The following is a 27,368-nucleotide window of genomic DNA, read 5'->3' as shown; positions in this document are numbered from 1 at the left end:
AACACACCAACTAAATGCCATTGGTAAGAGTAAGTCTGTCATGACAGGTGTGGTTGACGTCTAATTGCAGGACCCTAAACCTGGAATGCATGAATGTGAGGTGAAGCTGGAGGAGCAGTCACGTCATCACATGTGCTTCTGTTAAAAATCCCATTAGTGAGAACACCCAATAGAGTGCAGGTATCACAGTTCCTGCTTCAACAGAAGGTGGACGTCGCATGCATACATCTCTACAAGCAAAGAAAGCATTTCTTGACATATTCATTAAGGTCATGAATATGTTGCTCTTGGAGTCCCAAGCTTCTGTGATATTTATAATTGTCACTAGTACGATTAACTTGTACACAACAAATGGTAACCTGGTGTATGATGTCCAAATTTAGCTAAAGTAAAACGAAAACTTTGATGTTTTGTTGGGTGTAGTCTTGTCCGCTAGTTCTGAAGAGTTGTTCAGATGGTGAATCTTTTTTGTTCCTTTTTATATAACGGCTCGCTCCCAGGGGATATGTATATGTATGTGTATATGAGTTCAGGACTTCCACGCCCCAGCTGTGAGCTTCAGCAAACCTACTCCCTAAAGATAACAGTACCCAAAGGTTTGAGTCGCACCTGGCCACGAGAACTAAAGATGTGTAAACATTCACATGTAGTTAACTCTCAGTAAGATTAGAGACGTGCAGAACAGAACTCCCTCACTGGAAACATGTTCACCTTGAATGCCCAATACACAGTAGTTTTTCATATGATGTTGTCAGGATGTAGAATCAGCAGATCTTAAACAGATTCTTAAAGTTGTAATCCCACAGTCCCCCCTTAGAGAGTTCTAATAATTCTCACAAAATACAAATTTAAACCTCCATAAGTCCATTCTACAGCCTGTTTGTTAACACAAGCCCCATCTTGAAATAGTTACAGGTACATAAAACTTCAGTGTCATGTCCTAGATTTAGATTGGTGTAATAGTTCTTTTCAAAACTATAACAACACAAAAGGGTGGTAACATGTCGTATACACTACATGACGACACAGAAAATCATATAGCCTTAGAGAACCGTCATGAAGTCTTTGGTGTAGTCTGTTTCCTTTGGAGTCCATTTCTAGTGCAGTTTAACTCAGATGACTTTGTCTTCTCTTTGATCGATGCTCTACACCAGGGTACTTCTTCTGTAGACGCTGTAGCATACGCATATTCCTGCAACACAAGAAACAGAGAAACAGCAGACCAGCAGCATTCCTGCACAGGCTTCAATTTTTTCTTTTTAGACTTCTGTTGATCATATAGTGCTTTTACTTCTTACATGAAACTTCTGGTGATTGTATAGTGTTTTCTGAACCTAGTCCTAAATGATCTGACACCTGTGGACCAGTGAGGTGGGGTAATAAAACTACTGCTAATGGAAAACTTCAGAGGGAGCCTTCAGCACAGGGTTGGCCCCCGAGGCCTGTTGCACTTTGTTTGTAGTTGTTTGTGTTCTTTTAATTTGGAAATACACTGAGCTTGTTCTTGTGTTAAGGATGAAGTAAATTCTCTGTGGCATCAGATAAAGCCTTTAATGGTTTTCTTTCTGATACATGTACCTTTTCGCATTCTTCAGTTGGCCATACATATTCTGGATCATTTCTGTCAAATCCAGTCTTTCCTAACAATGATTTGAACTCACTGTCTGTCCATAAAGGAGTGTCTAGTCCACCTTTCTCAGTTGCTGGAATCAGCCTAGCATTCCTTCTCAACATTTTTTAATGTCTTTATACAACAGGACACTTCCATCAGTTCCCTGTGTCAAGTCCAGCTAAAGATATCCTGAAGTATATTTGATTGTGTTGAAGTGGAACTATTGCAAGTAATCCTTCAGGTATAGCCTACTTGAAATATCTTGCATTTAAAGACAAATGTTAGCGAAACACCATACAATCCTCATCAATAGAAACATAATAGTCCCAGTAAAGTTGAATTATTATTTTTATATCAGTAAGCCTCAGATTTGAACTTGACTTAATATGAAATAAATTTAGTTTAAATACATTACATGCTTACAGTGATGTACAATATCAAATATTTTGATTGTGACACAAGGTTCAAACCCATAACCTTTGTGTTCATACATCACTGTACCACCAGAATCAAGCGGAAAAGGAGTAAACCAGTCTCATGTTTAATGGCCTCAGATAATGCAAAACATTTTCACGAGATTACTGACAACCTGATTACTGTAGCTGTTTAATAGGCACAGAGCACATTAATGAAGATCTGTATAAAAATTCCAAATGTAAACATTCCAGATTATAGCAAATCTGAAAGAAAAACATGAAAACCTAAACTCATTAAGACGTATTCTTTGGTTGATTTGGTCTCTAACACTCGTCATCTTTTCATTATCCTTACATTAAGAAAGTAGCATGTGAAAATAAATAGTATCAACAAAACATCAACTTTTCAAATGAAGAACTCCTAAAAGCACATTGTGAAGCACAACTGTAGTCTAAAAAAAAGTTACAATTAATACAACATACGTTAGCAGAGAGAGCTCAACGCGTTGCAAAAAACATAAAAACCCTGCATGCAAATAGGAACAACACCTGCAAAATAAGAAAACTCACAACACAAACAAATACGAATGAGCTGCAAATATATATATATATTTATAATATATATAATAATATATATATATTTTTTTAAAAATGTATTTATTTTATAATAAAATAAAATAAATGCATATAAAAATGGTTTCTATATTTAAACCATGGTAAATCAACCACACTTACCTAGTTTAACCATGGTATTTGTACAACAGTTATCAAAATGGTAATCAATACATGGTTACTACTTTTACTATAATAAACCATGGTTAATTTTTTATGATTTTCATTGTTGGGGTCCCCTTTGCGGTCTGTGCTATTTGCATCACTTTTTTTTGTTTGTTTGTGTTATGAATATATTAGCAGTGTGTTCCTGCTTTTGTAGCGTGCTTCTATTTGTTTGTATTGTGAGTATCTGCAGCGTGTTCCTTAATTAGTTTGTGTTGTGAGCATGTGCAGCTGTCAAACTGATCCAGATGTTTTATTAATCTGCTGGTGATTTTTTTTATTTGCATGTGTTTTCTTCTGTTGCAGCACGTCTCAGCCACCGTATATACATCATTTACACTTGTTGAATATATAAATTATGTTTAAAACTGAAAAAAACACATTAGAAGACCGTTTTGGAAACGTAAGGAAATATTTTGTTTTGTTTTGTCTTGAGCACGATTCAAAGCCAGCTGTGTATGTCCAGATGTTGCGTGTCATGTTGGTGTTTATTCCTGTTGCTCCAGGATGAGGTCTGCGAGGCGGCTGATGTCTCTGACGGTCGGGTGACACTGCAGGATCATGATAATCACGCTCTCCTGGTCTGGAAACATCTGCATTAAACTCTGCCGCAGCTTCAGCGTCTCCTCTGCCGTCCTCTCCCTGACCTCCTGACCCCTGCCGTGACCCCCCGGGGTCCAGTCTCGGTACTGCAGCACTTCGGTGTGAGCGCGCGGCGCTGCAGACGGAGGAGGGAAGGACGCAGACACACCTGCGAACGAGTGACTGCCGGGAACAGGTAAACTACTGTGAGAGCAGAGACACACACACACACCGTGGGGAGTTCAACATGATATTTTAGAGAACATTAGCATATTCGCGTCACGGGGCTTATTGCTTTTACGAAACTGTTATTGCATATACGTAGTAAGGTTTCACTAAATAAAACAGAGCAAATAGAGTGTAATGATATTAATAAAAACAGTATTCTTCCACCAAACAATGTAGTTCCTCAGAAACAGTTGTGGTTGCAACAGAGTGGTTACCGAGCAACACACAAACATAAACAAAGGTGTGTGTTTGTAGAGTAATTTACAACAGCTTTGAACGTGGCTCAGCCAATCAGAATGAAGGACCGGAACTCTCCGCTTAATAATTCAGCTTAGATTACAGCAATAAATTAGTTTAACATTGATTCACTTTGAAAACATTTAAATTTTTTACTGTTTTTTTTTTGTTTTGTTTTTTATAAAAAATTAAAAATAAACGCCTTTGTGAGCAGAAGTGACTTCTTTTAAAAATATTAGAAAATGTTGCTGACCCCAAACTTTTGAATGCTGTGCATTTAATTGAACAGACAGTGTGATGTCATGTGAATTTTAGCACCTGTGGTGTTTATGTAGGAAGTCTCTCAGATGAGGTCCACCGCGGCCCAAGGGATCGTCAGGTAACATGAAGAGATCGCCGGCAAACACGTACTGAAGCAAACTGAAACAACACTTTCATCAGTAAATGACAGCAGATATAAAAACTGTACACACAGACTAAACCTAGTGTGCTGCCTTCATAACTGGATCATTTAAGGCGCATCAGGGGCACTTCAAATATGAAGACCTTGCTTTGCACATAAAACAATCACAATATATTATACCAAGGTAAAAAGAAAGAAAGAAAGAAAGATGGAGGATGAAGAAAGAGCACTGAACTGCACTGATTAAAAGAGTCTAATTCAGAAATATTTCACACATGCCCACCTTTTCTTTATGATGTCTCTCCACGCGGGCGACTCGTCCACCAGATCTCTCAGGTTGTCATTAGTCACAATCACTCCATTCGTCTTCTGCGCCAGCTCCAGCATGAATCTAACCAACAATCACTCGTTAACTAACCAAACAGCACTGCTTTCTTTCCAATGTGTTTACTTTTGCTTTTCATCACAGCTTGCTACACTCAGAAATATATTGAGGCCTTCATTTAAGATTAATGTATGTGAATTGCACAAAACTAGTCATACGGGTCAATTTTCTGAATTTGAGATTTATGCATCATCTGAGAGCTGAATAAATAATCTCTCCATTGATGTGTGGTTTATTAGGATCTGAAAATATGTGGCTGAGATACAACTATTTGAAAATCTGGAATCTGAGGGAGCACAAAAATCTTGAGAAAATCACCTTTAAAGTTGTCCAAATTAAGTTCTTAGCAATGCATATTACTAATCAAAAATTAAGTTTTGATATATTAACGGTAGGAAATTAACAAAATATCTTCATGAAACATTAACTTGATTTTTTTGGCATAAAAGAAAAATTGATAATTTTGACCCATACAATGTATTGTTGGTTATTGCTACAAATATACCTGTGCTACTGATGACTGCTTCTGTGCTGCAGGGACACAGATGTCCATCTAGTTGGATTACACAGTTTAACATAACTTTAACCCTTTTTTAGACGAGATGGAATGAATAATTACCGGTCATCATATGAGTTGATTCTCTTGCCCTCGACCTCTCTGGATGGAGTGTATTTGAGGAAACCCAGATCACAGAGTTCATTCATGTATTGCCTTTCTACAGAAAACACAAGAGCCACATGATGACACACTCACTGCTGTCACAAGACACTGAGATGTCAAGGCATAAATTGAGCTTCACCTTTAACCTTTGAGTTGCTCTTCTGCCTCCACTGAGGGACGAACACGGTGATTTCACGATGACCTCTTGCCCAAAACTGCTGTACGGCCAGAGCGATGCCTCGACAGGAGAAAAACACCCCCAAACCGTGACTGTGGAGGATATGCATCAGATTCACAGGTCTGCTGCTCTTTACTCTTTACCCTGGGTGTGTTTCGTTTCACTCCCTAGCTCATGTCAGATAATGTCAAAATCAATCCGAAACTAGTGCTCTGAAGCTTTCCTCCCTACAAACTGACTTAAATGCACTTCGCAAATCATCCCTGACTGCTCACTATATTATCTGACAAGACATTTCCTCTGTATTTTTGTCTCGTCTTCCAGCATAAATATCTAAACGTTCTTAAATTAAGATACAGTTAGCGGAGATGCAAAATGACAAAGGATAAGAAGTTTTGTTTTCTGAGAAAATGATGAAAATTAAGTGAATTTGTGCTTAAAACAAAATCAAATAAAAGAGAAATAGTAGAGAGCATGTATTTTTCTGATCCCACTGCCAAATATCGTTTTTTTCTTTCTTGTTTTAAGTGTAAACTTTGATAAATTTTTCACATTTACATTTTGTACTGTTTTGCATCCATAACATTCTTTCATAACAGTCTTCTTTCAGGCTAGTGGGAAGAAACACTTTTAAGTGTTTATTTAATTGCACATTATCTATATGCGTCGGTAGATTTCTAATATAATACATATCTTTAAAGGTGTTTTCTCAAGTTTCTTTCTCCACTTCAGCAGCACTTACAGAGACCAAACTTAACAGTTTCATTCCTCACTGTATTCTGAAGGATTTTACTGACTGGTTTCTTAATGTCATGCACCTGGTTTTACTATCACACTTATCTATTTGCATCTGTAGAGTTCAATTACAATACATATCTCTAAAGGACGTTTGAGTTTGTATCTCCACTTCAGATGCACTTGCATTCACCAAACTTAGCAGTTTTATTTCTATCTATATTCTGAAGGATTTTACTGAGTGGTTTGTCATATGTCCTTCAGCTGGTATTATTATTGCACTTTATCTATTTGTGTCTGTAGATTACAGTTACAATACATATCTCTAAAGGTCGTTTTCTCAGAATGAGTTTTATCTCCACTTCAGCAGCACTTACAGACACAAAACTTAGCAGTTTCATTCCTCTCTATATTCTGAAGGTTTTTACTGAAGGGTTTGTTCATATATCATTTGCCTGGTTTTATAACTGCATTTTATCTATTTTGCCTGTAGATTTGAATTACAGTAGATATCTCTAAAGGTTGTTTGAGTTTTATCTCTCCTTCAGCAGCACTTACATACACCAACATTTACAGGTTTATTCCTGTCTATATTTTGATGGTTTTTATAGAAGGGTTTGTTAATATATCATACGACTGATTTTATACAACATTTTATTCCTAAAATTAGCTAAAATAGTTTTTTTTTTTTTGCCTGTTGACAGCATTTTCTGATTTTTGGACTGATAAAAACAGAAATCCAAAATCCCCATTGTAACATCCTTTAACTCTAATATGACAATAAAATCAAAGAAGAATTTTGAACCTGGCTGACATCTCTTTTCTTAAACATTTAATTTCAGAAAACTTGTAAAACTAAACAATGCACTGTGGTTAATCAGCCGGTCAAAGTACGGTGATATCTATTAGTAAATATTTTACTATTTCTTCACCTGTGGTATCTTGCCTTAACATTTCATTGTGCATCTCAAGTAAATGTTTCTTGATTTAAGAAAGTTTGTATTGGAAAACAAGAAAAATTGTCAGTGTGGAAATGGATGACGAAGGAATTTTTCATGGCACTGTAGTTTTTAATGGCTACAGCAATTATTCTAGCATTTAAAAAAATGACAATGCCAAAAGATATCAGTCACTACGTGTTAAATTCCGATCAATACTAGCTATGCTTTAAGCACTATAGAGATGGACTGCCGAAAGACCGAAATGCATATGATGCGTTTTGCGAGAGTTAGGGAGTCGACCGAGACACACCCTCTCTGTTCTCATTCTGACCTCTACAAGATGCATCATATTGTGATTTTTACCTCATTGCAACATTGCTCCCATCGATGATGATCTGACGCAGCATGGGGTCACCAGGCTCGTCTGACAGCTGCAGTTTGAAGGGCGTCTTGAGGCTCTCAAGGAACCGCTGAGGCCCTGTGACCACAGATGCCCCGCCTGGTCTGCTGTGGTTAGGTTTGGGCACAACGAATTGGTTGGAGATATCTGGCGAACTGAAACCCAGGTTCTGACCAACAGTCCGTGGAGGCGACCGGACGGGTGAAATCGTTGGTTGCACGTCAGAGTCCAAGGTTTCAAAGGAGTATGTTGTCTGCGGTGGGCCTCTCACAGATGAAGGCCTGCCGCTAATGTTCACCGGTTTGGATGCATCTAGTTTTGCATTCCTCATTTCGGACTTTCTGCTTCCCATGTCGAGATCTGCCATTGAATTTGGGCCAATCTTCCGATCAGCTTTTTTGCTGCCACCTCTTGTCCGGTTGGCCTCTCCTTCTTTCTGCAGTTGCATGAGCAGCTCGTGTGGCTGGAGTTCAGGTAGATTGCTGCACAATTCCATTACTCTCTCCTCGGTGTAGCCACAAGTGGCTGCAGCCTTCTTCAACACATCCAAGACAAAGTCTTCCTCTTTTCCTTTACTTTCCTCTAGTATCTGAAGAGCCTCGTGCATTTCTCCACCAATTCCTGCCACATTCGGGGACTCGCTGCGGCGGTTTCGCTGGCCGGTTTTGTCCTGCTCCTGCTGGATCAAATCCAGAAGCTGCGAGGCTTCTTTGGGGCCGGTTCGAGTCAGAACGGCTTGCACCGCATCCTCGGTAAATCCCATGGCAGTGAAGAACTTGAGAAGGTGGTCAAAATCTTCTCTGCTCCCCGCGGACAACAAGACGCCGTCCTGCGGTGGCGTCTCGGATTCGGTTTCTTGTGGCAAACCTGGTTCTGGAGACTCTGGGATCTCAAATTGTGTTGAAAACGGTTTGTAGGATTGGCTGCTGAAAACATCTGTGCTGTTAATTCCATGTGAGGATTGTGGGAAAAGACGAGGCTGCTGGGAATGCGAGTTCTCTGCGTTACGATTTGATCCTCCAGAGCTTCCAAAAACAATTTCGTCAACAGGTCTTTGCATCGCCCATGATCCGTTGACTTGAACCGGGATTGGGTCCTCTTGGGCCCGTTTTGCATGCGAGTCCAATCCGGACTGCTTCACCAAATCCAGCAGGACCTCTTTCACCAGCACAGGTAACACCAGCAGGTCCAGGGTGTGACGGTCCTCCAGACTCTCCACGATGGCTTTGAAGGCCCGACGCGACTCCAAAGATTCGAGTCCAGTCTCGGAGCGCCGTCCCTGGCTGCTCTTGTACTTCTCCACAAGGTCTGTAATAAGGGAATAGGCTTTCACCACAGGTTCTGCCAGCCCGGTTATCAGGACGATGCCTTGAGATCCCACCTGCGGGAGAGATTAAGTCACACAATGTTCATTAACAGAAGCTGGATCCTTACATGCATGCTCTAACTACACAGCAGGATATACTATGGTACAGTAAGAAAGTGCATAAACCTTACAAATTAGGGATTAAAATTAGGATCAAATTTAAAAAGCGCACCTAAAGCACAAGGTAGTTTTTTTTTTTTTGTTTTTTTTTTTTTTTTTTACTTAAATATCCACAAAATGGACCATGCATGCACACTCTTTTTTATTAGTTTTCAAGGAATAATGAGAATAGAATACAGGAAGCACTTTTTTATGCATTTTTATGTAACATTTATCTTACAATTTGTGAAATTTTGTAATGTAAGATTTATTTTGCATTTTATGCAGTGTGTTGTTTTGATTTTCATGTTACATTTGTCCTGCATTTTAAGAATTTTACTTTGATTCTCCTGTTACATTTATCTTGATTTATGCACTTTTATGTAACTATTATCTTGCATTTTTTATTTTGTCTCTCAGGTAACCTGTTTTTTTATGCCTTTTAATGCAACATAGATTGATCTTACATTTTTGGCATTTAAGGTAACATTTAGCTCGGTTTTTTTTTATTTTATTTTTTACGTTTTTTTTCATGTAACATTTACCTTACATTTTATGCAGTGTTTTGTTTCTCGTGTTACATTTATCATGTTTTTTATGCAGTCTTTGTATTGTGTTTTATGCAGTTTTATTTTCTTCCATTTTTCATCTTGTTTTTATGGATGTTTAGATATTTTTCAAAACAACAAGACAGAAAATTACTTTTAGCAGTGAAATATCTCTTTTATCTCATAATAGTATGACAGTCTATCTCACCTTCTGTTTTCCTAGTTTCTACTAACAAAGGTGGTAGAATCATGTAGGAAATATGCATATGGAAATTAAGACATGCTTAGTAAAAAAGAGGTGGAAAATCAAGCTTGTTCATGCACACACCATCTTCAGATATTTGTGTGAGTTACATAGGAGCGAAAATGTTTCATGATTAAAGTCCTGTCCTACATGTTGTATTTTCTTACTGAGAAAAATTGTGTTTGGCTGTAATGTTTTAGTGCTGTGCACCAGGCAAAGAACTGTACGCATATAAAACATAAAAACATTCAGCTATATAATCTGTAACAGAGGTTGTAGTACAGCATCATATAGTACACCTGCTCCTGTACTATAAAATACTGCTTTAGCACAAATGACGTTTAGAAAAAACTTAACTCACCGCTACATGAGCAGAGGTATTTTTAATCAGGCAATCCATAAACAGCCCTTTAGCACCACAGAAGACACAGTGCAGCACTTCAGGGAACTGGATCTCCTGCTGAGCTTCCTGATTGACGACACCTTTCACAAAAAGCTACGAGTTGCATAACATATAAGGTGAGTAAACCCTCAACAATTCTATTAGGAAACATTTATATTATAATTGTGGCTTTTGAATCCATAAACCAATTTATGTATCTGCGATGAGAGGAAATGAACTAAAACTACAGTAATGTGTGGTTTCATTGCACATGCAGTTTTACAGCCATGCCAAGTGATGCAGTTAGATGTTGCTTTACAGTGTAGGCTTGTTTTTCCACATTATACAGGACTTTGTATATAAATGTTGTTGTTGTTTCACTTTAGGTACACAGAAACTGAAAGTGTGTAAAGCACCTTTGCTGCTTGCACGTCTCCTGCAGTCCCCCGCAGCTGCAGCCAGATCTGACCGCTCTGCGCAGACGGACCATCCTCTCCTCCGATACTCAGCTTCACCCCAAAGACTCGCTCGACGGCGGGCTGCAGCGCCAGCAACGCCCCCCTCAACACACCTGCACAGGTGAACTCGTCCTCGACCTCCTGCTGCTCCATCCGCTGGGATCCACAGCCGTCCAGAGTGAGACCTGAGAGAGCCATGACGCACCTCACTGGAGGAGACAACATGAGGCCATGCTTATGGTTCAGCATTGTAAGGAATATCCCGAGCCAAGATGGAATTCAGTCTGGAATATTAACCTGTCTGTAGTTTATTTGCTACCAAAGGCTTAAACAAAACTCTGAGTGCCTTTCAAAAGGTTTAATGCCGCTCGGAAATTCATTTTATTCATATTATTATTATTATTCAGATATTCAAATATGACTGATTTTAGATTAACTGGTTCCATAACATTTTCTTTTCTCAAAAAGAGATTTGAGAAGTGAATGTAACAAAGAAAAGGTGTTTGAAAACCCTGTGGATACAAATGTCTAAAACAGGAACAATCTCAGAACGTTAGGTTCTTCCAGTAATATTAACAGACTAGTCATTCAAAGTTATGCGGTCTTTGATAACATCCTCAAAATGTTAGCTCAAAAACATTATACATCATTCATGGAATGTTTTTTTTTAGTTGCACGTCTAATGTTTTTTTTTTTTTTTTTTTTTTTTAACCATTACTACTATAAAGTTTCAGGTGGTTTAGAGAACATTCAAAAGTAATGTTCCCATAATGCTTGGAGACAGTCAGGTTGAACATTCCATTTTCACGAACTTTCAAACAACCAAGAAAAAATGTTAAAACAGTGAGAGAACATTCAGAAAAAAAAAGAAAAAAAAAACCCTATTAGAACGTAATGGGAATGTTGGAAAAATGTTCTCAGAACATATTTATTCAAGTACTATTCGTGTTTTGCAATTAAAATCAGCCAAGCGGTAAAAGATTACTAGTTCCATAATGTTTTTTCTCAAAAAGAGGTTTGAGAGTTACACTTTATTTTAAGGTGTCCTTGTTACAGTGTAATTATACATTTAAGTACTGAGTAATATTAATTAACTATATACTTACTAGGTTAGTGTCAGGATTAGGGTTTGGCTTAGGAGTAGCTACTTGCATGTAATCATGCATCATTTATTGATATCATAATAGTAAGTACATCCCACATGAAAAAAATACCATAGTAATTTATAGTAAAAACTATAGTGTTTTTGAACTATACTATAGTAAAGTACTTGAATTAATTTGTTGTGGTTATTATAGTTGCTGTGGTGATAAATATAAACAAATTACTATAAACCCAATACTGTACTAATTTTTTTTTTTTTTTTTTTTACAACTATGGGTACATGATGATACAATACACTACAGTTTACAGTAGTAAAAACTAAAGTATACAACAGTATTTATTACAGCTGATCAGCATCATTAATACTACAGTATGCTATAGCATTCACTAACAAGGTGTTGTAAATACTATAATATATACAGTATAATACACTTCAAAAACACTATAGCATTTACTATAAATTACTACAGTATTTTTCATGTGAAATGTAACGTGTATTAAGGACACCTTAAAATAAAGTGTTACCGATTTGACAAGTGGATGTAACAAAGAAAGGGTGTTTGGTATACAAATGTTTAAAACAGGAACGATCTCAGAATGGCATCGTTCATTGAACGATTTTAGTTGCACGTCTAATGTTTTTTAAACGTTACTACTTAAAAGTTTCAAGTGGTTTAGAGAACATTCAAAAGTTCCAAATGTTTGGAAAACAGTAACATTGAACATTCCAATTCTGCTAACGTTCAAACAACAAAGAAAAACGCTTTTAAAACATCAAAACACTGTAGGCTACGTTTCGAAAACTTAATGGGAACGCCAGCAAACGTTCTTAGAACATATTTAATTACGTAATATTCGCGTGTGTTTCTCAATCAAAATCGGCCGAACGATTAAAAATTAACTGCTTCCATAATGTTCTACATGTGACTAAAAAAGAGATTCCTTTGATTACCAGGCGAAACCGATTTCCAAGGAAGTCTCATTAAAAACACAAGAACAAAACAGAAATGTGTAGGATATGACCGAGCTACAGTAAACTTGGGTTCTTACCATAATCGCGTGAACTTTAAACTGCGCTTTTTCGTGTTTACGAAGCGTTCGCGATCAACAATACGGACCGCGAGTCTGAACGCTCTTCTGCTTCACTCCGGATTCAGTCTAGTTTTAGTCCTGCTCGGTTATAAAAGGCTTCTCTTGGTTTAGAAATCATCCGTGGTTTCGCGAGACTCGTTACTCCGCATTTCGGACTGGTAATGATGATTGTGGATAAAATGAAACCAAAGGGAAACTTCGCGTTGATCTTCTACCGTAACGAACGCAAAGAACGCGCATCGAGGATCTGCTGAGGCGCTTTAATGTTTGCTCACATTCATCTGCCGCCATAAAACGCAGAAACACACATGACCTTTGATCGGAAACGAATTAAAAACACGTAATAAAACATAATAGTTGAAAATGAGTGAAAAACAGGAACGCAGAACGCTTTATTATGGCTTTAGTCAGATACATTCACATCGTGTGGGAATTTCCACTGACGTAAAAGCAACATCCGTTTAAAGACAACAGCAAAACTATATAAAAACCCCAATCCATTTTAATTATTGCAGTATTTCTATTGTTTACATTCTTCTTTCTTACACGTTTCACTTATCTGAACGGGGACCATGTGTTATAATTGTATCTTTTTAAAACATATAGTCTACTACTGAATTTATGATTTTATTGAAGCACATGTCGACATATGAGTGACGAAATAAAGGGTGGAGATTTGGAAATCCTACTCATAAAAATGTAGCTACCATAGCTAACAGAGAATGTTCTCAGAACTCTCCACATTCTTCCAGTAATGGACCGTTTATTCGAAGTTATCCGGTCTTTAATAACGTTCTCAAAACATTAGAAGAAAAATTATGTTTATGGAACATGTTTATGGTTTATAGTTCGTTTCAAGTGGTTCAAAAACAACATTGATGCTTCTCTAACATAACCATTTTTTTAACATTTAACCTAATGATTTGAACTTTCAGCAGCATTCAGAAATAACATTTAATATTTGAACAGGAACGTTATCAAACAATACACATTATAATGGACGTTTCTTTAAATGCTGTTTTCAGATGCTTCGGAAAATATTTCAGTAAATGTTTGAAAATGATCAAAAAAAACCCTAAAAAAAACTTCTCTCAATAAAAAGAACGTAACGAACTTTCAAAAAAAAATAGCGTTTGATAGGCTTAATGGTAACGTTCTTGGAACATGTTTTTCTTAGACTGACTGACATTGTGTCGCAATAATCTCAGACGTATTGACATAATAAATATGATTTGAGATTACTGGTGTAATTTCAGAATGTGAGAACGATGCAGTGGCGGTGTTCTTGTTTGATGGGGAAGTGAAAGGAGCTTCTCGATGTGGAAGCGTCGCCATTAACGAGGAACTCAGAGGAACGGTCGCAGTCAGACGGAATATGACATGTTCTCCGGTTGAGTAGATGAGAGGCTCGGTGAGAGATGGACGAATCTGTGCGCATCAGGGTCGAGGTGATCCGTGATGAGTGTCTGCGGGGCTGGAGGAGCGTCGGAACCGGCGGGTTCGGTCAGATCTACCGGGCGAAGCACAAGACCCTGGGGATGGACGTGGCCATCAAGTTATTACATTATAAAGACGGGTAATTACAGCACCTGGACATCGTCCTCAACTGTTCACCTTGATAACACAGTTTATACAGCTCAGTCCAACCTTGATGTTCTACAGTGCATTACTTTGTCCTTCAAACAGTATGAGAGGGGGTCATTCTTTCATTCTGATCATTGTGTTTAATGGGGAGCTCGGGGTATGTTGGCAGATTGGGAAGTTAGTTGTCTGTGTCACGTGAACACAGTGAAACCACACGGACAGCCAAAACATTAGGACAAACACCAGTGTGTAAACAGTCGCGTGTGTTCGTCTTTTATTTCCACTCTTGGTATTGCATTGTGTTGTGCATATAGCATACTATAATGACGGACATGTGTGAGTGTCTCATATTTAAAAAGTACACTCACTGTAAAAAAGTAATTTTCGATTCGTAAATGCACTGGAAAAAAAAAGTTTTCACTCAAAAATTGCTAATAAATTGAATAAATAATGGCAGCAAGTAACTTGAATCGGATTTAAAATTGTTTAGTATGAAGACTGAAATAGTGTATTTTCTTGTAAAACCTACTCCAATAATCTTTATTTCATTAACAACTTCGAAAAATCATTTTTACAATATAAAACACAGATTTTGCAGATTTTGGACTACATTTTATAAAAATAAATAAATAATAATAATAATAAAATAGTTTTTCAGTCATTTTACGTCAAAATTTCACTTTTTTTTTTTTTACAGTTTCTTTGTAATTATTTGTGAAATTTGAGCAATTTAAAAGTGAAAACTGTTCCATTTACATTTATTCAAAAATGTATCCAAAGCGACTTACAAAATGCATTTTTATATATAAGAAAAATATGTTTATACATTAAATATATTTCTATATATTATAAATTGTATGAATATAAATATATACATATAAATACATGTTAATATTAAAAAATATGCTGTATGTTTGTGTACTTATATATACATAATAAATATACACAGTACACACACATATATAAACAAAAACTTTTATTTTGGATGCGATTTATCTCAACTGATCGTTTGACAGCACTAATATATATATATATATATGTATATGTACACACAAGTAGATAGAATAGACTAAGAACAGAGAAAGGTAGTGTTAGAGGCTGTTTTAAAGAAAACAAGCCGTTAGAAAACAAAAAGTTTCAAAGTGACAGTTTTTTCACTGTATAAAAATTCTTCTCTGGTCGTGTGTGTGTGTGTGTGTGTAATTAAAAAATGTCTGATTGCTCTTAAACTGTGAGTGCCGTGGTGCTTTGAGTACGTGGATCTGCTGGTTTCAGATGTCGACTGGTTTGTTTCTTCTCCTCATGAAGCAGATCTGCGTCCTCCATCCAGAGGGAAGCTCACCTGATGTTCCAGGGTGGGAATCCTAACGTGATCAGGATCTTGGGTCTGTACGAGGGCCGTGTGGGCGGCGCGGGGCTGCAGTCGGGGCTGGTGATGGAGTTCATGCCCAAGGGTTCGCTGGCTGATCTGCTGCAGAAGCTGACCGGGCCGCCGCCGTGGCCTCTGACCTTCCGCATGGCGCACGAGATCGGCCTGGGCATGAACTTCCTCCATCATCTGTCCCCTCCGCTCCTGCATCTGGACCTCAAGCCCAGCAACGTGCTGCTGGACGACAGCCTCAGAGCCAAGGCCAGTCCAGAGTCTTAATGCTTCATTTAGTTTTAATAATCGTAAAAAAGATGTCTCATCAATTAATTTAATAAAACCGTTTAATATTTAAATTACTGCTGTCAAACAATTAATCGTGGTTACATATTTTCATGTACATATTTCAGAAAAATATTTTTATATCTATATTAAATATATACTATATATATATATATATATATTATATATATATATCACACACAATATATATCACACACACACACACACACACACACACACACACACACACACACACACACTATATTATATATATATATATATATATATATAATATATACATAATACATACATATGTAAATATTCTTAAAATATATACTGTATGTGTGTGTAATTATATAAAACATAATAGATATACACAGTACACACACATATATTACATAAACAAAAACTTTTATTTTGGATGCGATTAATCGTTTGACAGCACTAATTTAATTTATTATATAATTTCTTTACAATAGTAAAAAAAAAAAAAAAAAATAAAAAAAAGCAAATCACCATGTCAGTTTTAATTGTTATGGATTCTGCTTTAATATCAAACACATTAATTTGGTTGTTAACCATTTAAGTAATCCTCTTATTTGTAATTAAATTTGAACAATTGGCAACAATCGCTGCACAGCAGAGGTTTACTGATTAAATTAAAGCAAAAACCGATAAAAACATGTGATATCCCTCTAAAAACATTTTGAATAGATTTATTAATATTACGACTGCTACTTTGAGAAGTGGATTCTACTGTGAAATAGTATGATTTTTGCCATTATTTCTTCATTATTGAATCAAACCATAATATAATTTCTGAGTGTATGTGATGATATTAAATGCTGAAATCATCTGTGGAGATGAAGTGCTTTATATGGATCAGATGAATTCTTTCAGCTCTACTCCGCTCTTTTCAGTTGGATCGAAATGTACTTCAGGTCACATTATTTAATTCACACGTTTAGATGAAGGCTGTCGGGTTTGATTATTAATAGATTCTGTGGTTGCATGTTATTGTAGCTACTGTAAACCACACTGTCCTTGTTTTCTGCGTGGACCTGCAGCTCTTTCAGTGTCTGACGCTGCTTCGCTTGCTCAGTGTGGGACACAGTAAAGCGGGGAAATTCCCCGTGTGCATGAGCCGTTAAACCCTCCGCTGTGGTGTCTCCTCCACATCTGCTGATTTAACACTGCTTTAAAACAAAGAGCGAGTGTAAATCACTCCTTCAGCGGGAGAAACCCCTCCAGCTTCAGACAGACTCTCACATGACAGTCTCGAGACAAAGACGTAAAACAGACTCCTCCAGGAATGAGACCTTTTGACCTTTCTTGAAGAAACGGGGCTGAGAGCTTAATGTGAGCGTTAACTGTCTTAAAGGGACAGTACACCTAAAAACGTTTAACTGTCGTTAAATTCAGGATGTCACTGTTGATGGCCAACCAGTGTAATATGAAATCTGTGTCCATATCAGCTTATTGCACGATTGTCAGTGCCCTTTGAGTGTGAAACAGGCAAAATGCATTCTGACTTTAATTAACCCTTGCTCTGTTTTTCCTGCAGCTCACAGATTTCGGTCTGTCTCGAGTGGCTCGAAGCGTTTCTAGATGCTCCAGAGATAAAGACGATGATGATGGAGGAACACTGAGCTACATGCCTCCTGAAGCGCTGCAGTCGCTCAACTACAAAGCCTGCAAAGCCACTGACGTCTACAGGTGACCACAGAAACAACCCAAATACTGAAGCAGGGTTCTTAATGTTTTTAACCTCACAGAGGCTGCATGTATTTGATCAAAAGCACAGTAAAATTTGTTAAATATTATTCTAATTTAAAACAGCTGTTTTCTGTGTGAATCTCTGTTAAACTGTAATTTATTTCTGTGATGTGCAGCTGTATTTTCAGCATCATTACTCCAGTCTTCAGTGTCACATGATCTTCAGAAATCATTCTAATATGCTGCTCAACATTTCTGATTATTATTAATGTTGAAAACAGTTGTGCTGCACAATATTTTTGTGGAAACCATGATTCACTATACATACCATTATCAAAATAAAAAAAAAAAAAACAAAAACAATTTAAAATAAAAAAAAATCTTTTGAAACATTATAAATGTCTTTACTGCCACTTGAAATAGAAATCTTTTGAAACATTATAAATGTCTTTACTGTCACTTTTGATCAATTTAATGCATCCTTTATTGATAAAAGTATCAATTCTTTTTTTTAAAAAAAGAAAGAAATGGCCAGAAAGTGTAAAAAAATGGTTTAAATGGTTATAACGCTTAATTTATTTAAAAAAAAATTAAACATTTATAATCTGAAATTCTATGAAATAGATTGCAATGTTTTTTTTTTCATGCAATAAAAACATTTATTTTATTTTTTTTTTTTTTACTTGCCTGAATGCAAAAGGTGTTACAAATGGTTATGTCTCTTAAATGATATTTAACATAACCTGGAAAATAAATGAATAAAATAAAATAAATGACAGTGCGAGTGCACATCTTTGTTTCAGCTTTACTCGCTCCGTGTCCAATAAAGCAATCCACGTACTCTGGTCCGATATATTGCATTAATCTCATCTCAGAGATCAATCAAATAAATAAAATTAAAGAAACTAAATATACTCTTACATCTTAAAAATCACGGATACGGTCAAGAAAACTGTGACTCTGCTGTATTCCAAAGAACGCCAGACTTCACGCTCGTGAGTTTGAGCATATTTTCAATGTGAAACACAGAATATTTATGCAAATGGAACACATGAAGTTCACAAACGCAAACAATCCAAACATGAGGTGTAGTGTGTAATGAAGTGTGTCCGGTCTGCTCTGCAGTTACGGCGTTCTGCTGTGGTCCATGGTCACCGGGAAGGAGCCGTATGAAGGTAAGTGTCCCTCAGCGCTCTCTGACTGGCGTCCGCAGCACGTCTCACTCCGGTCTGTCCCGCAGGCGCTCTGTCCAATCTGGTGCGCTTCCGGATCCCTCAGGGGGACAGACCTGACCTGACCTCCATAGACCACCGCGGGGTTAAAGGTCTGGAAGATATGGTGCGGCTCATGACTGAGTGCTGGCATCAGGATCCCAGCAGCAGACCGTCGTTCCTCGGTGAGACTCCATGAGGATCTAACGCTGCTGAAGCGACGCTGATCTGTTGATAAATGATGCTGTGATGTCAGGATGCCATAATTACAACCCCAAATTATCTCAGCAAAAAATAAGTTTTGTATAGGTTCATTTTAGATGTGTTCATAAAATAATATTATTTTTTTAATATAAAATACAACACTGAACAATAAACATATTTTTGAACAGTTTAAGGGTTTTAGCTTGGAAACTAGTAAAACTACACATTCTGAACAAATATAGTTTCAAGCAGTCTAAAATAGGCCGCGATCTACTGTTAAAATAAAGAGAAATATTACGTATTGTGTTTTTTTAACTGCATTTTAAATGATTGGATAACAGATAACAACTATTCAACATATTCCACCTTACAATATACTTACCTTACAGTGTACGGACTGATCAACAGTCCCAGGTACAAACAAGGTGCATCATAAATGAACAGTTATTCAACTATTACTTTATTCTGTTAATATTAATTATGTGTGTACTCTTTGGTTTCCTCTTTTTGTGTAACTCAGATGGAAAATGTATGCCTTTTTTATAGTTTTAGTCACTTATCAAAAGTTGCTGATAGTTGCCCAACAAATTAAAAAGAAACGCTAGATTTGTTGCTAGGTGCTTTTGGAAGAATAGTTTGTAGGGTAGTGTGAAAAGGTGGTAAATTTAGCAGCAGGATGGCTGAGTTGGCAGCGCCTCCACACGTTCTCACCTGGCCGTCTCGTGCTTTCAGACTGTGTTCATGTGACTGAGAAGATCTTTCAGATGCACAGACAGGGACTCAATGAGGCCGTCTATGGTGTTCTGAAGCAGCTGGTACAGTTTACTTTCGTTTTGGGTTTTTAACCAGTGTTTATTCACCATTTCCATCACACGGTGAAGTACAATAAGTTCAAAATGGCATTTTATGTAGACTTAAAATGGCTTTTTTTTTTTTTTTTTATAGAAATTCGTTGTATATTTTGAACTCTTTAACCCGTAAACCCTATCTTTTCTTATGATGCAGGAGGATGACATTTGTTTACGGGTTTGAAAATCAGTCCAGATCAGCCGTAAAACACACAATGGTATGCTTTTGGTTTTATAAATAATACATTATTTTAATTCTGTTGTTTGCAAAAAAAAAGAAAAAGAAAAAAAAAAGCAACTCTGATTTTGGTTCAGTTTAACATTAAGTACTAAAAGTACTAAATAAACTATAACAATAACGGCAAAAACACAACAAAATTACTAAAACTCGTGTTTAACTGAAATTAAAGTTAAAACAAACATGGTACATCCAAATAAAAATAACAAAAACTTAATAGTATTCTCAGTGGTATTAATATGGAGTGTTATGAGCACACATTACAAGTACCGCGAGGTTACTTAATCAGAATTACTTTTAAATTTACGAGAACAATGAGACTTTTTTTCAAATAAAGTTACTTTTTTTTTCTATTTAGTCACTATCTGTTGCTGTCCCCAGGTTTTTTTTTTTTTTACTAAAAATAAATCCGCAAGCTCAACTCAGGTGACAAAAACATAAAGCAAAAGTAATGAAACTAGTGCTATCAAACAAATTAATAACGATTAATCACATCCAAAATATATATTTTTTTTGTACATAATAATATATGAGTGTGTGCTGTTTATTTATTATGTATATATAAATGCAAACACATGCATGTATATATTTCAGGCCATGCTTATATATTAAATATATTTATTTATAATTTAAATTATATGAATATAAATATAGTTTTTTGGTCATAAATATACGACTTGTACATACATCTTAATATTTTCAAAATATATACTGTATGTGTGGGGATTTATACATATTATGCAAACAAAAACAGTGTTGTATGCGATTAATTGCAATTAATCATTTGACAGCACTAAATGTAATGTAATGGCTCACAGAATAAATATTTGCAGGATTGTTGAGCTCTTGATCCTCTTTATGTTTCAGAAGCACCGCCTCAGGTTTCGTCCTGCATCACTGGACCACTTCCTAAACAGGTCATTTATGCTTTCATTCATTTCGTTTAATTAAAACTCTTCACCAATTTGACCTAATAAAAGCATTTCAGTCAACATAAATGTTTATGTACTTATTTAAATCGTACACAATTGTATTTCTCATTAAGGGTCAATAATCAGCGCATCGTTTTGTACAATAGTACGTAAAACAAAGCATTAGAAAGTGATTCAGAGCTAATATTATTACAAAACATTTTTTGGTTTTAAAAGGGTTGAAACCATCTTCAGTAGAAAATTAAGATGAGATCAATTCCAGTAATTGTGTATTTAAAGCATAGATCTTGTTTTTAAAGGTGCTACAGTATATAAATAACAGTAAATCTTATACAGTATGTTATCTCGCAGGAAACAGCTGCCAGTTACACAAAATCCATGAAGAAAGGTAATCTGAGCTCCAGAATGATGAAGTCACAGAAGCATTTCCTCGTCCCTGCTCCGCCGGGGATCAGAACAACACAGGTCTGAAACACACAAACACACAAACAAAACAATATGCGTTTCATATGACCGACCCTCTCCTCTCCTAACATCCTGCTGTGTGTTTGTTCTTACAGCGTCAGAGTTCAACACCAGGTCAGTTTTACTCTGTGTAATTACAAACAAGTAATTATGGGAATAAATAAAAAAAAGTAATTGATTTTGTTTTTTTATCTTACAATTTGGACTTTATTTTCTGAAGATAAAAAGGCTGAATTGCGAGATATAAACTCCTATCCCGCAAGAAGAAATCAGAATTGTGAAAAGAATTTCAAGTACCTTTTCTACTTTATATTCCAACTCGGAATTCTAAGAACAAAAGAAACAGTTACTTTTTCAAATGTTTTACTCCATGCAGAAACTGGCTTTCATAAATAATAGCTTAGTGTATTTTTGTCCTTAAAAAATAACATTTCCCCGTTTTGCCCTTGTTCCTAAAATAAAGCTAACAGAGTGAACAGTGGAGATGCCTTTATTTACAAACATAAACATAAACAAAACAAAACAAAACAAAAAAGCCTTCGTGGTCATTGAGGTCAAGCTTTGAGTTCATCAGCAAAACCCACCTCTGATCACTAGATGGAGCTGCGAACTGTAGCGTCATCAGTGCTAGACGGATTTTGATCAGATCAGGAGCAGAAAGCGCTGACTCTGTCTTTCTCGTTTTCCTCTCAGACCAGACCTCAGATCACCTGTACAACGTATGTGGAGTTTCAGATCGGCAGCAACCAGCAACAACACCATGAAATATAGTTACAGCGGCAGAGAGCACCAAACGGCTCCTCCATGGCGTCAGGCACGTCTCACTCAAACTCGGGAGAACTCACAGAAGAAACCTCCAGTGACATCTTACCACTCACTTCTGCAGGAATCAGCTACTCAAGAGTGAGAGGTGTTTTAGTGGACTTTTCTAAGTGAAATAGAAAATTTAAGGCGGCTAGAACACTTTTAAAAAATATATCAGCGTCTCTAAATGTACAGATTTATGCATTTGATACCGGCATATAAAATATCTATGCATTTGGATTAAACTAATACATATGCATCTCATTAATGGTTCTAGGTTAGTCATGCTAGAAAGTTCAGATTAATAATAATAAACAATGCAATGTTTTGTTACTTGAAATAAACATATTTTAGTTAGTGTGTTATTAATATATAAATCTGTTTGAAGTAAATTGTAAATTGTAATGGTATATGCATTTTATTTTTTAAAATGCCATTTTATTTTCTAAATCTCAATTCATTTAGTTTAACCTTGGGGAAAAGTATACTTAACACTTAAACTGAAATAAAAAATGTCTAAGCATAGAAAGTGCATAGAAAAAAACCAATAATAAATGCGACAAAAACACAACAAAACTGAAAAATAGAGAAAGGAAAGTGCCAAAAAAAAAAAAAAAAAAAAAAAAATGAATACCAAAATATGAATAAAACGCTATAATAGTAATCCCTATGATAATAAAATAACACTGGTGCAGAAATCATGAACTGTTTCTGTTTCATATTAGGCAATGTAAGGACTGACAAATATGAATCAATACGTTTATTGCTCAAAGTTTAAAACGGCGTAATCCAAATTAACATAAATTTATATGCAATTCAAATACATAAAGCTCAGATGCAAGTGTAACTATCCCGAGTGAATGGAGGTGAAACCAGAGCGAAGAACACTTCCAACTCAAGTGTTACCTCAACATCCAAAGAAAGAAGAAGCATATATTTTGAATACAGAAATTTTTTTTTTTTGTTTTTTTTTGTTTTTTTTTTGCGTTGTGACATTGTTAGGACAATATATATATTTTTAATCATCATCAATCCAATTTGCCAGTAGAATGAACATATAAACATAAAATAATAAACTAGGTTTCATAAAATTTAATGTGAAAAAATCTGTAGCTACATTGAGATACAGGGCTACACATGGTAGTTGGTTTTTGTACTGAATTTTATTTGTGCTGATTTTCCACGACTGTGTTAAATTAATATATCTATAAATGAATTGGCACATGCAAACAACCAAATATACTCCAATGATTTGATTTGGAGGTGAAATTAACTACGATTCTGAAACACTGTGATATCTGTGATTTCAGACAGGTGAGCGCCTTAAATAAATGTTTGTTATTGTTTTCCAAGATTTGACTGCGTGTGTTGTTGGATATTCCAGTGTTTTAATATCAGAGGGCGGAGGATGCATCGCGCTAATCCAGGAGTGACGGTTCGTGTAGCTCAGTCAGCGGGATCTGGCGTTCAGAAGACCCTCCATCTGTCCCACCGGAAATGCTAACAGGCACGGATCCGCTCGTGCCGCAGGTCTCCGGGTGATCTGCCACAAAAACGCCGTGACAAACAGAGTGGCGGATGCCCAGAAATAACTGACTGTACTCCCTTCAAAACATCTTCAAGCTCTGCAAAATTACTGTAGTATTACATGCAGGGAGTTTGTTGCGCTTGGTACCTTACCAAAGAGTTACTTCAAGTTCATTTATAAGTATACTTAAGTTCAAGTATATTTTTAAGTTATACTTTAGGTCGCAAGTATACAAACTATCTCAGTGTTCTAGTAGAAGACTTGTAAGTGTCCTCTTTCATACTATTGGGACTAAATGGCCCACTTTCTCGGATATAAAAAGTATACTTTTAAGTATAATTTAAGTATAACACGTAGCAAACTTTGAGTACACAACTAGTTTAGTTGTACTGCCCTTTCTAAAAGTGAATCCTAGGTGTACTGAGAGTTACTAATTAAATACTTGTACACTTGAAGTCTAGTCTCAGAAACCGATAGTTGAGGAGTGTTATACTGCAAGTATATATGTTTTCTTTAAGTGAACTTTTACTCTACTTAAGTATACTACTACGTCCCTGTTAGATTTAATTTGTATACACTTTGTTATATGAATATATGAACCTACAAAACATCCAACAGTAAGACGGTATCTGCTTGTAAAACAAAACCATTTGTTTAGCTTCAGCATTCTTTTTTTTTGTGGGTTTAATGTGGGTACTTTAATGTGCTGTAATGTGGGTAAGTTCATAAAAAATAAAGACAATAACATGTTAAACAAAAACGCTGAAAAAAAAGCCTATGAATTCGGATTCGACTGTAATTATTATTCTAAGCAGTCGAAAGTTATTCCATAACATTAAGTTTTGATGATGGTTCATGCAGAGATTCTGGTTAGGATTTAATTTGTATAGATTTTGTTTAGATGAATATCTGAATAAACCTACAAATGTGACAAAAACACAACAAAATTGATAAAATGAGAAAGGAAAGTGCAAAAAAAAAAGTGAATACAAAATATGAATAAAATCTATAATAGTATCTCTATGATAATAAAATAACACTGGTGCAGAAATCTGACCTGTTTCTGTTTCATTTTAGGCAATGTAAGAAAATATGAATCATATTACGTTTATTGCTCAAAGTTAAAACTGCATAATCCAAATGAACATAAATTTTATATGCAATTCAAATACATAAATCTCAGATGCAAGTGTAACTATCCCGAGCGAATGGAGGTGAAACCAGCGAAGAACACTTCCAACTCAAGTTTTACCTCAACATCCAAAGAAAGAAAGAAGCATATATTTTGAATACAGAAAATCTTGTTGTGACATTTTCAGGACAATTATATATATTTAAATAATCATCATCCAACTGCCAGTAGATGTAATAATAAAATAAAATAATAACTAGGTTTCATAAATGTAATGTGAAAAATATGTACACTGAGATCGACAGTGTATTCCATAAACATTACAGTTTTGAGAGGTTTAATGGTCAGATTTGATTTTGGAGTGAAATTAAACCTATCATTCTGAACACTGTGATAGCGGTGGATTCAGATTCAGGTGAGCGCCTTTAAATAATGTTTGGGTATTGTTTTTTCCAGGTTTGACTGCGTGTGTTCTTGGATATTCCCAGGGTGTTTAATATCAGATGCGGAGGATGCATCGCGCTAATCAGGAGTGACCGGATCGTGTAGCTCAGTCAGCGGGATCCTACCGGATCAGACGCCCTCCATCTTGTCCCACCGAAACATAACAGGCGACGGATCCGCTCGTGCGGAGGTCTCCAAGTGATCTGCACAAACCGCGTGAACGAGTGCTGTGCAGAAATAAGAGAAGTGCTGGTAGCTCCCTTCAAACCCATCTTCAGCTCTGCAAATTACTGTCATTTTACATGCAGGAGATGTTTTGTTGCGCTGGTTACACCTTACCAAAGAGTATACTTCCATTTCGTGATTAAGTAACTTAAGTTCAAGTAAGCTAAAAGCATCCGTTATGTAGCAAGTATACAACTAGCAGTGTTTCTAGTAAAGACTTGTAAGTGTACTCTTCATACTCCTAGCGACAAATTGGCCCACCTTTCTATATATAAACGTATACTTTTTAAGTATACTTTAAGTATACAGTAGCAACTTTTGAGTCCACAACATGTTTGTAGTTTGTACTGCAGTTGTGCTAAAAGTGACCATATAGGTACTATGTTTACTAATTAAGTACTTTGACACTTTGAAGTATATTCTCAGTAAACTACCTAGTTTAGTATTTTATACTGCAGTATACTCATGTTTTTCTTTAAGTGAACTTTGGATCATGCTTTAATATACTACTATGCCCTGTTTAGGATTTAATTTGTATATATTTTGTTATATGAATATCTGAACCTACAAAACAGCCAAGAAAGAACGGTATCTGCTAGTAAACAAACCCAGTTTTTATTCTATGCTCATGCTCTTTTTTTTTTGTGGGTTTAATGTGGGTATTTAATGTGTTTTAATGTGGTTCAGTTTTCATAAAAAATAAAGAAATAACATTTTAACAAAAACGCTGAAAAAAAGACTATGGAATTGGATTCGACTGTAATTGATTATCGCTTCCTCAGCGACAGGTTTATTCCATACATTACAGTTTTGATTCTGTTTCATGTCAGATGAGTGTGTTAGATACATTGTTTCGTATCGTTGTTTCTTTTTCTTCTTCACTTGTGTTTTTTGGGAAATTCTGTACAGAGATGTGTACTAGCGCCCTCTACCGTATAATAATGAAACACGGATTCTAGTGAGCACAAGTATACTCAACATATATTAGACTTGTTTAAAAATAAGTCAGTATCCTTAATGTCATTTTAAGATAGTTTTTGAGGAGTACATAAATGCCATTTCTGAGAAGTACATAAAAAGTAGCTACAAGCATACGTTCCTATTTTTAGTTTAAAAAGAAGTATACTATTAGCACACTGTATAAACTTCTTTTTCGTAAGGGTAAAGCTGTGATGGTAGGTTCTGATCTCGTTGTCAACGACTCGGCAACAGTCCTCACGAATTCGTAACTATTTACGTGTGGCGAAACTCGTGTGAATTGGATCTGCAACCACGGTTATGGTGGCTTCAGTGGTCATCAGCGTCGGCAATCCAAGTGTTCAAAGTTTTTTTGTATGTTGAACACATTTAAAACAGTATACTTTGTGTTATATCACCTTTTGCATCAATCCCTTACAAAAACAAACACATTACAAAAACAAACTAGTTAACGCTGTTAACTGCAATGCAGGTATGGAAGCCCCGTTTCTGCCACTGAATAATAATAATAATAAAAAAAGGTTATTGTCAAAAGGTCAAATTTGTATTTTTTCATACTACGG

The 27,368-nt window shown here is 36.1% G+C and overlaps 2 protein-coding genes across 5 annotated transcripts; one reads left to right on the top strand and one right to left on the bottom strand.

The window, feature by feature from the left end:
- Positions 1 to 2,137: 2,137 nt before the first annotated feature.
- On the bottom strand, positions 2,138 to 13,217 carry LOC109092948 (protein KHNYN-like). Of its 4 annotated transcripts, none has more exons than XM_042726938.1 (9): positions 12,807 to 13,217; positions 10,611 to 10,861; positions 10,174 to 10,308; positions 7,519 to 8,936; positions 5,441 to 5,571; positions 5,260 to 5,356; positions 4,539 to 4,646; positions 4,171 to 4,272; positions 2,138 to 3,570 (listed from the first exon to the last, which is right to left on the bottom strand). In XM_042726938.1, exons 2-9 carry the CDS (start codon positions 10,848 to 10,850, stop codon positions 3,294 to 3,296), a joined length of 2,508 nt encoding a protein of 835 aa, XP_042582872.1. In that variant the 5' UTR covers positions 10,851 to 10,861; positions 12,807 to 13,217; the 3' UTR covers positions 2,138 to 3,293. The 4 variants fall into 4 exon arrangements, with proteins under 4 accessions (XP_042582872.1, XP_042582871.1, XP_042582873.1 ...); XM_042726937.1 differs by having other exon boundaries at positions 2,138 to 3,591; positions 12,807 to 13,212; XM_042726939.1 differs by lacking the exon at positions 10,174 to 10,308 and having other exon boundaries at positions 2,138 to 3,591; positions 12,807 to 13,215.
- A 762-nt stretch (positions 13,218 to 13,979) lies between these two features.
- LOC109092949 (receptor-interacting serine/threonine-protein kinase 3-like) lies at positions 13,980 to 21,634 on the top strand. The gene is made up of 9 exons (XM_042726942.1): positions 13,980 to 14,424; positions 15,741 to 16,062; positions 17,645 to 17,796; positions 18,922 to 18,971; positions 19,037 to 19,192; positions 19,944 to 20,026; positions 20,217 to 20,277; positions 21,165 to 21,214; positions 21,581 to 21,634. The coding sequence occupies exons 1-7, from the start codon at positions 14,267 to 14,269 to the stop codon at positions 20,241 to 20,243; spliced, it is 948 nt and encodes a 315-aa protein (XP_042582876.1). The 5' UTR covers positions 13,980 to 14,266; the 3' UTR covers positions 20,244 to 20,277; positions 21,165 to 21,214; positions 21,581 to 21,634.
- Positions 21,635 to 27,368: the final 5,734 nt, after the last annotated feature.

The sequence above is a fragment of the Cyprinus carpio genome, chromosome B7, assembly GCF_018340385.1.
Source record: "Cyprinus carpio isolate SPL01 chromosome B7, ASM1834038v1, whole genome shotgun sequence".
In the NCBI taxonomy this organism is placed as follows: Eukaryota; Metazoa; Chordata; class Actinopteri; order Cypriniformes; family Cyprinidae; genus Cyprinus; species Cyprinus carpio.
The sequence above is the reverse complement of the archived record's forward strand: the minus strand, read 5'-3'. Positions and strand labels throughout refer to the sequence as shown.

What these genes read in the sequence shown, in the direction of transcription:
- LOC109092948 (XM_042726937.1), bottom strand. Translation starts at nt 10,850, where the DNA reads ATGGCTCTCTCAGGTCTCACTCTGGACGGCTGTGGATCCCAGCGGATG. An exon ending in GGGAGCAATGTTGCAATGAG is followed by an intron (nt 5,572 to 7,518) that starts GTAAAAATCACA and finishes TATCCTCCACAG; the next exon opens with TCACGGTTTGGGGGTGTTTT. An exon ending in ATCAACTCATATGATGACCG is followed by an intron (nt 4,647 to 5,259) that starts GTAATTATTCAT and finishes ATTGTTGGTTAG; the next exon opens with ATTCATGCTGGAGCTGGCGC.
- LOC109092949 (XM_042726942.1), top strand. Translation starts at nt 14,267, where the DNA reads ATGGACGAATCTGTGCGCATCAGGGTCGAGGTGATCCGTGATGAGTGT. An exon ending in AAAGCCACTGACGTCTACAG is followed by an intron (nt 17,797 to 18,921) that starts GTGACCACAGAA and finishes TCTGCTCTGCAG; the next exon opens with TTACGGCGTTCTGCTGTGGT. An exon ending in ATGGTGTTCTGAAGCAGCTG is followed by an intron (nt 20,027 to 20,216) that starts GTACAGTTTACT and finishes CTTATGATGCAG; the next exon opens with GAGGATGACATTTGTTTACG.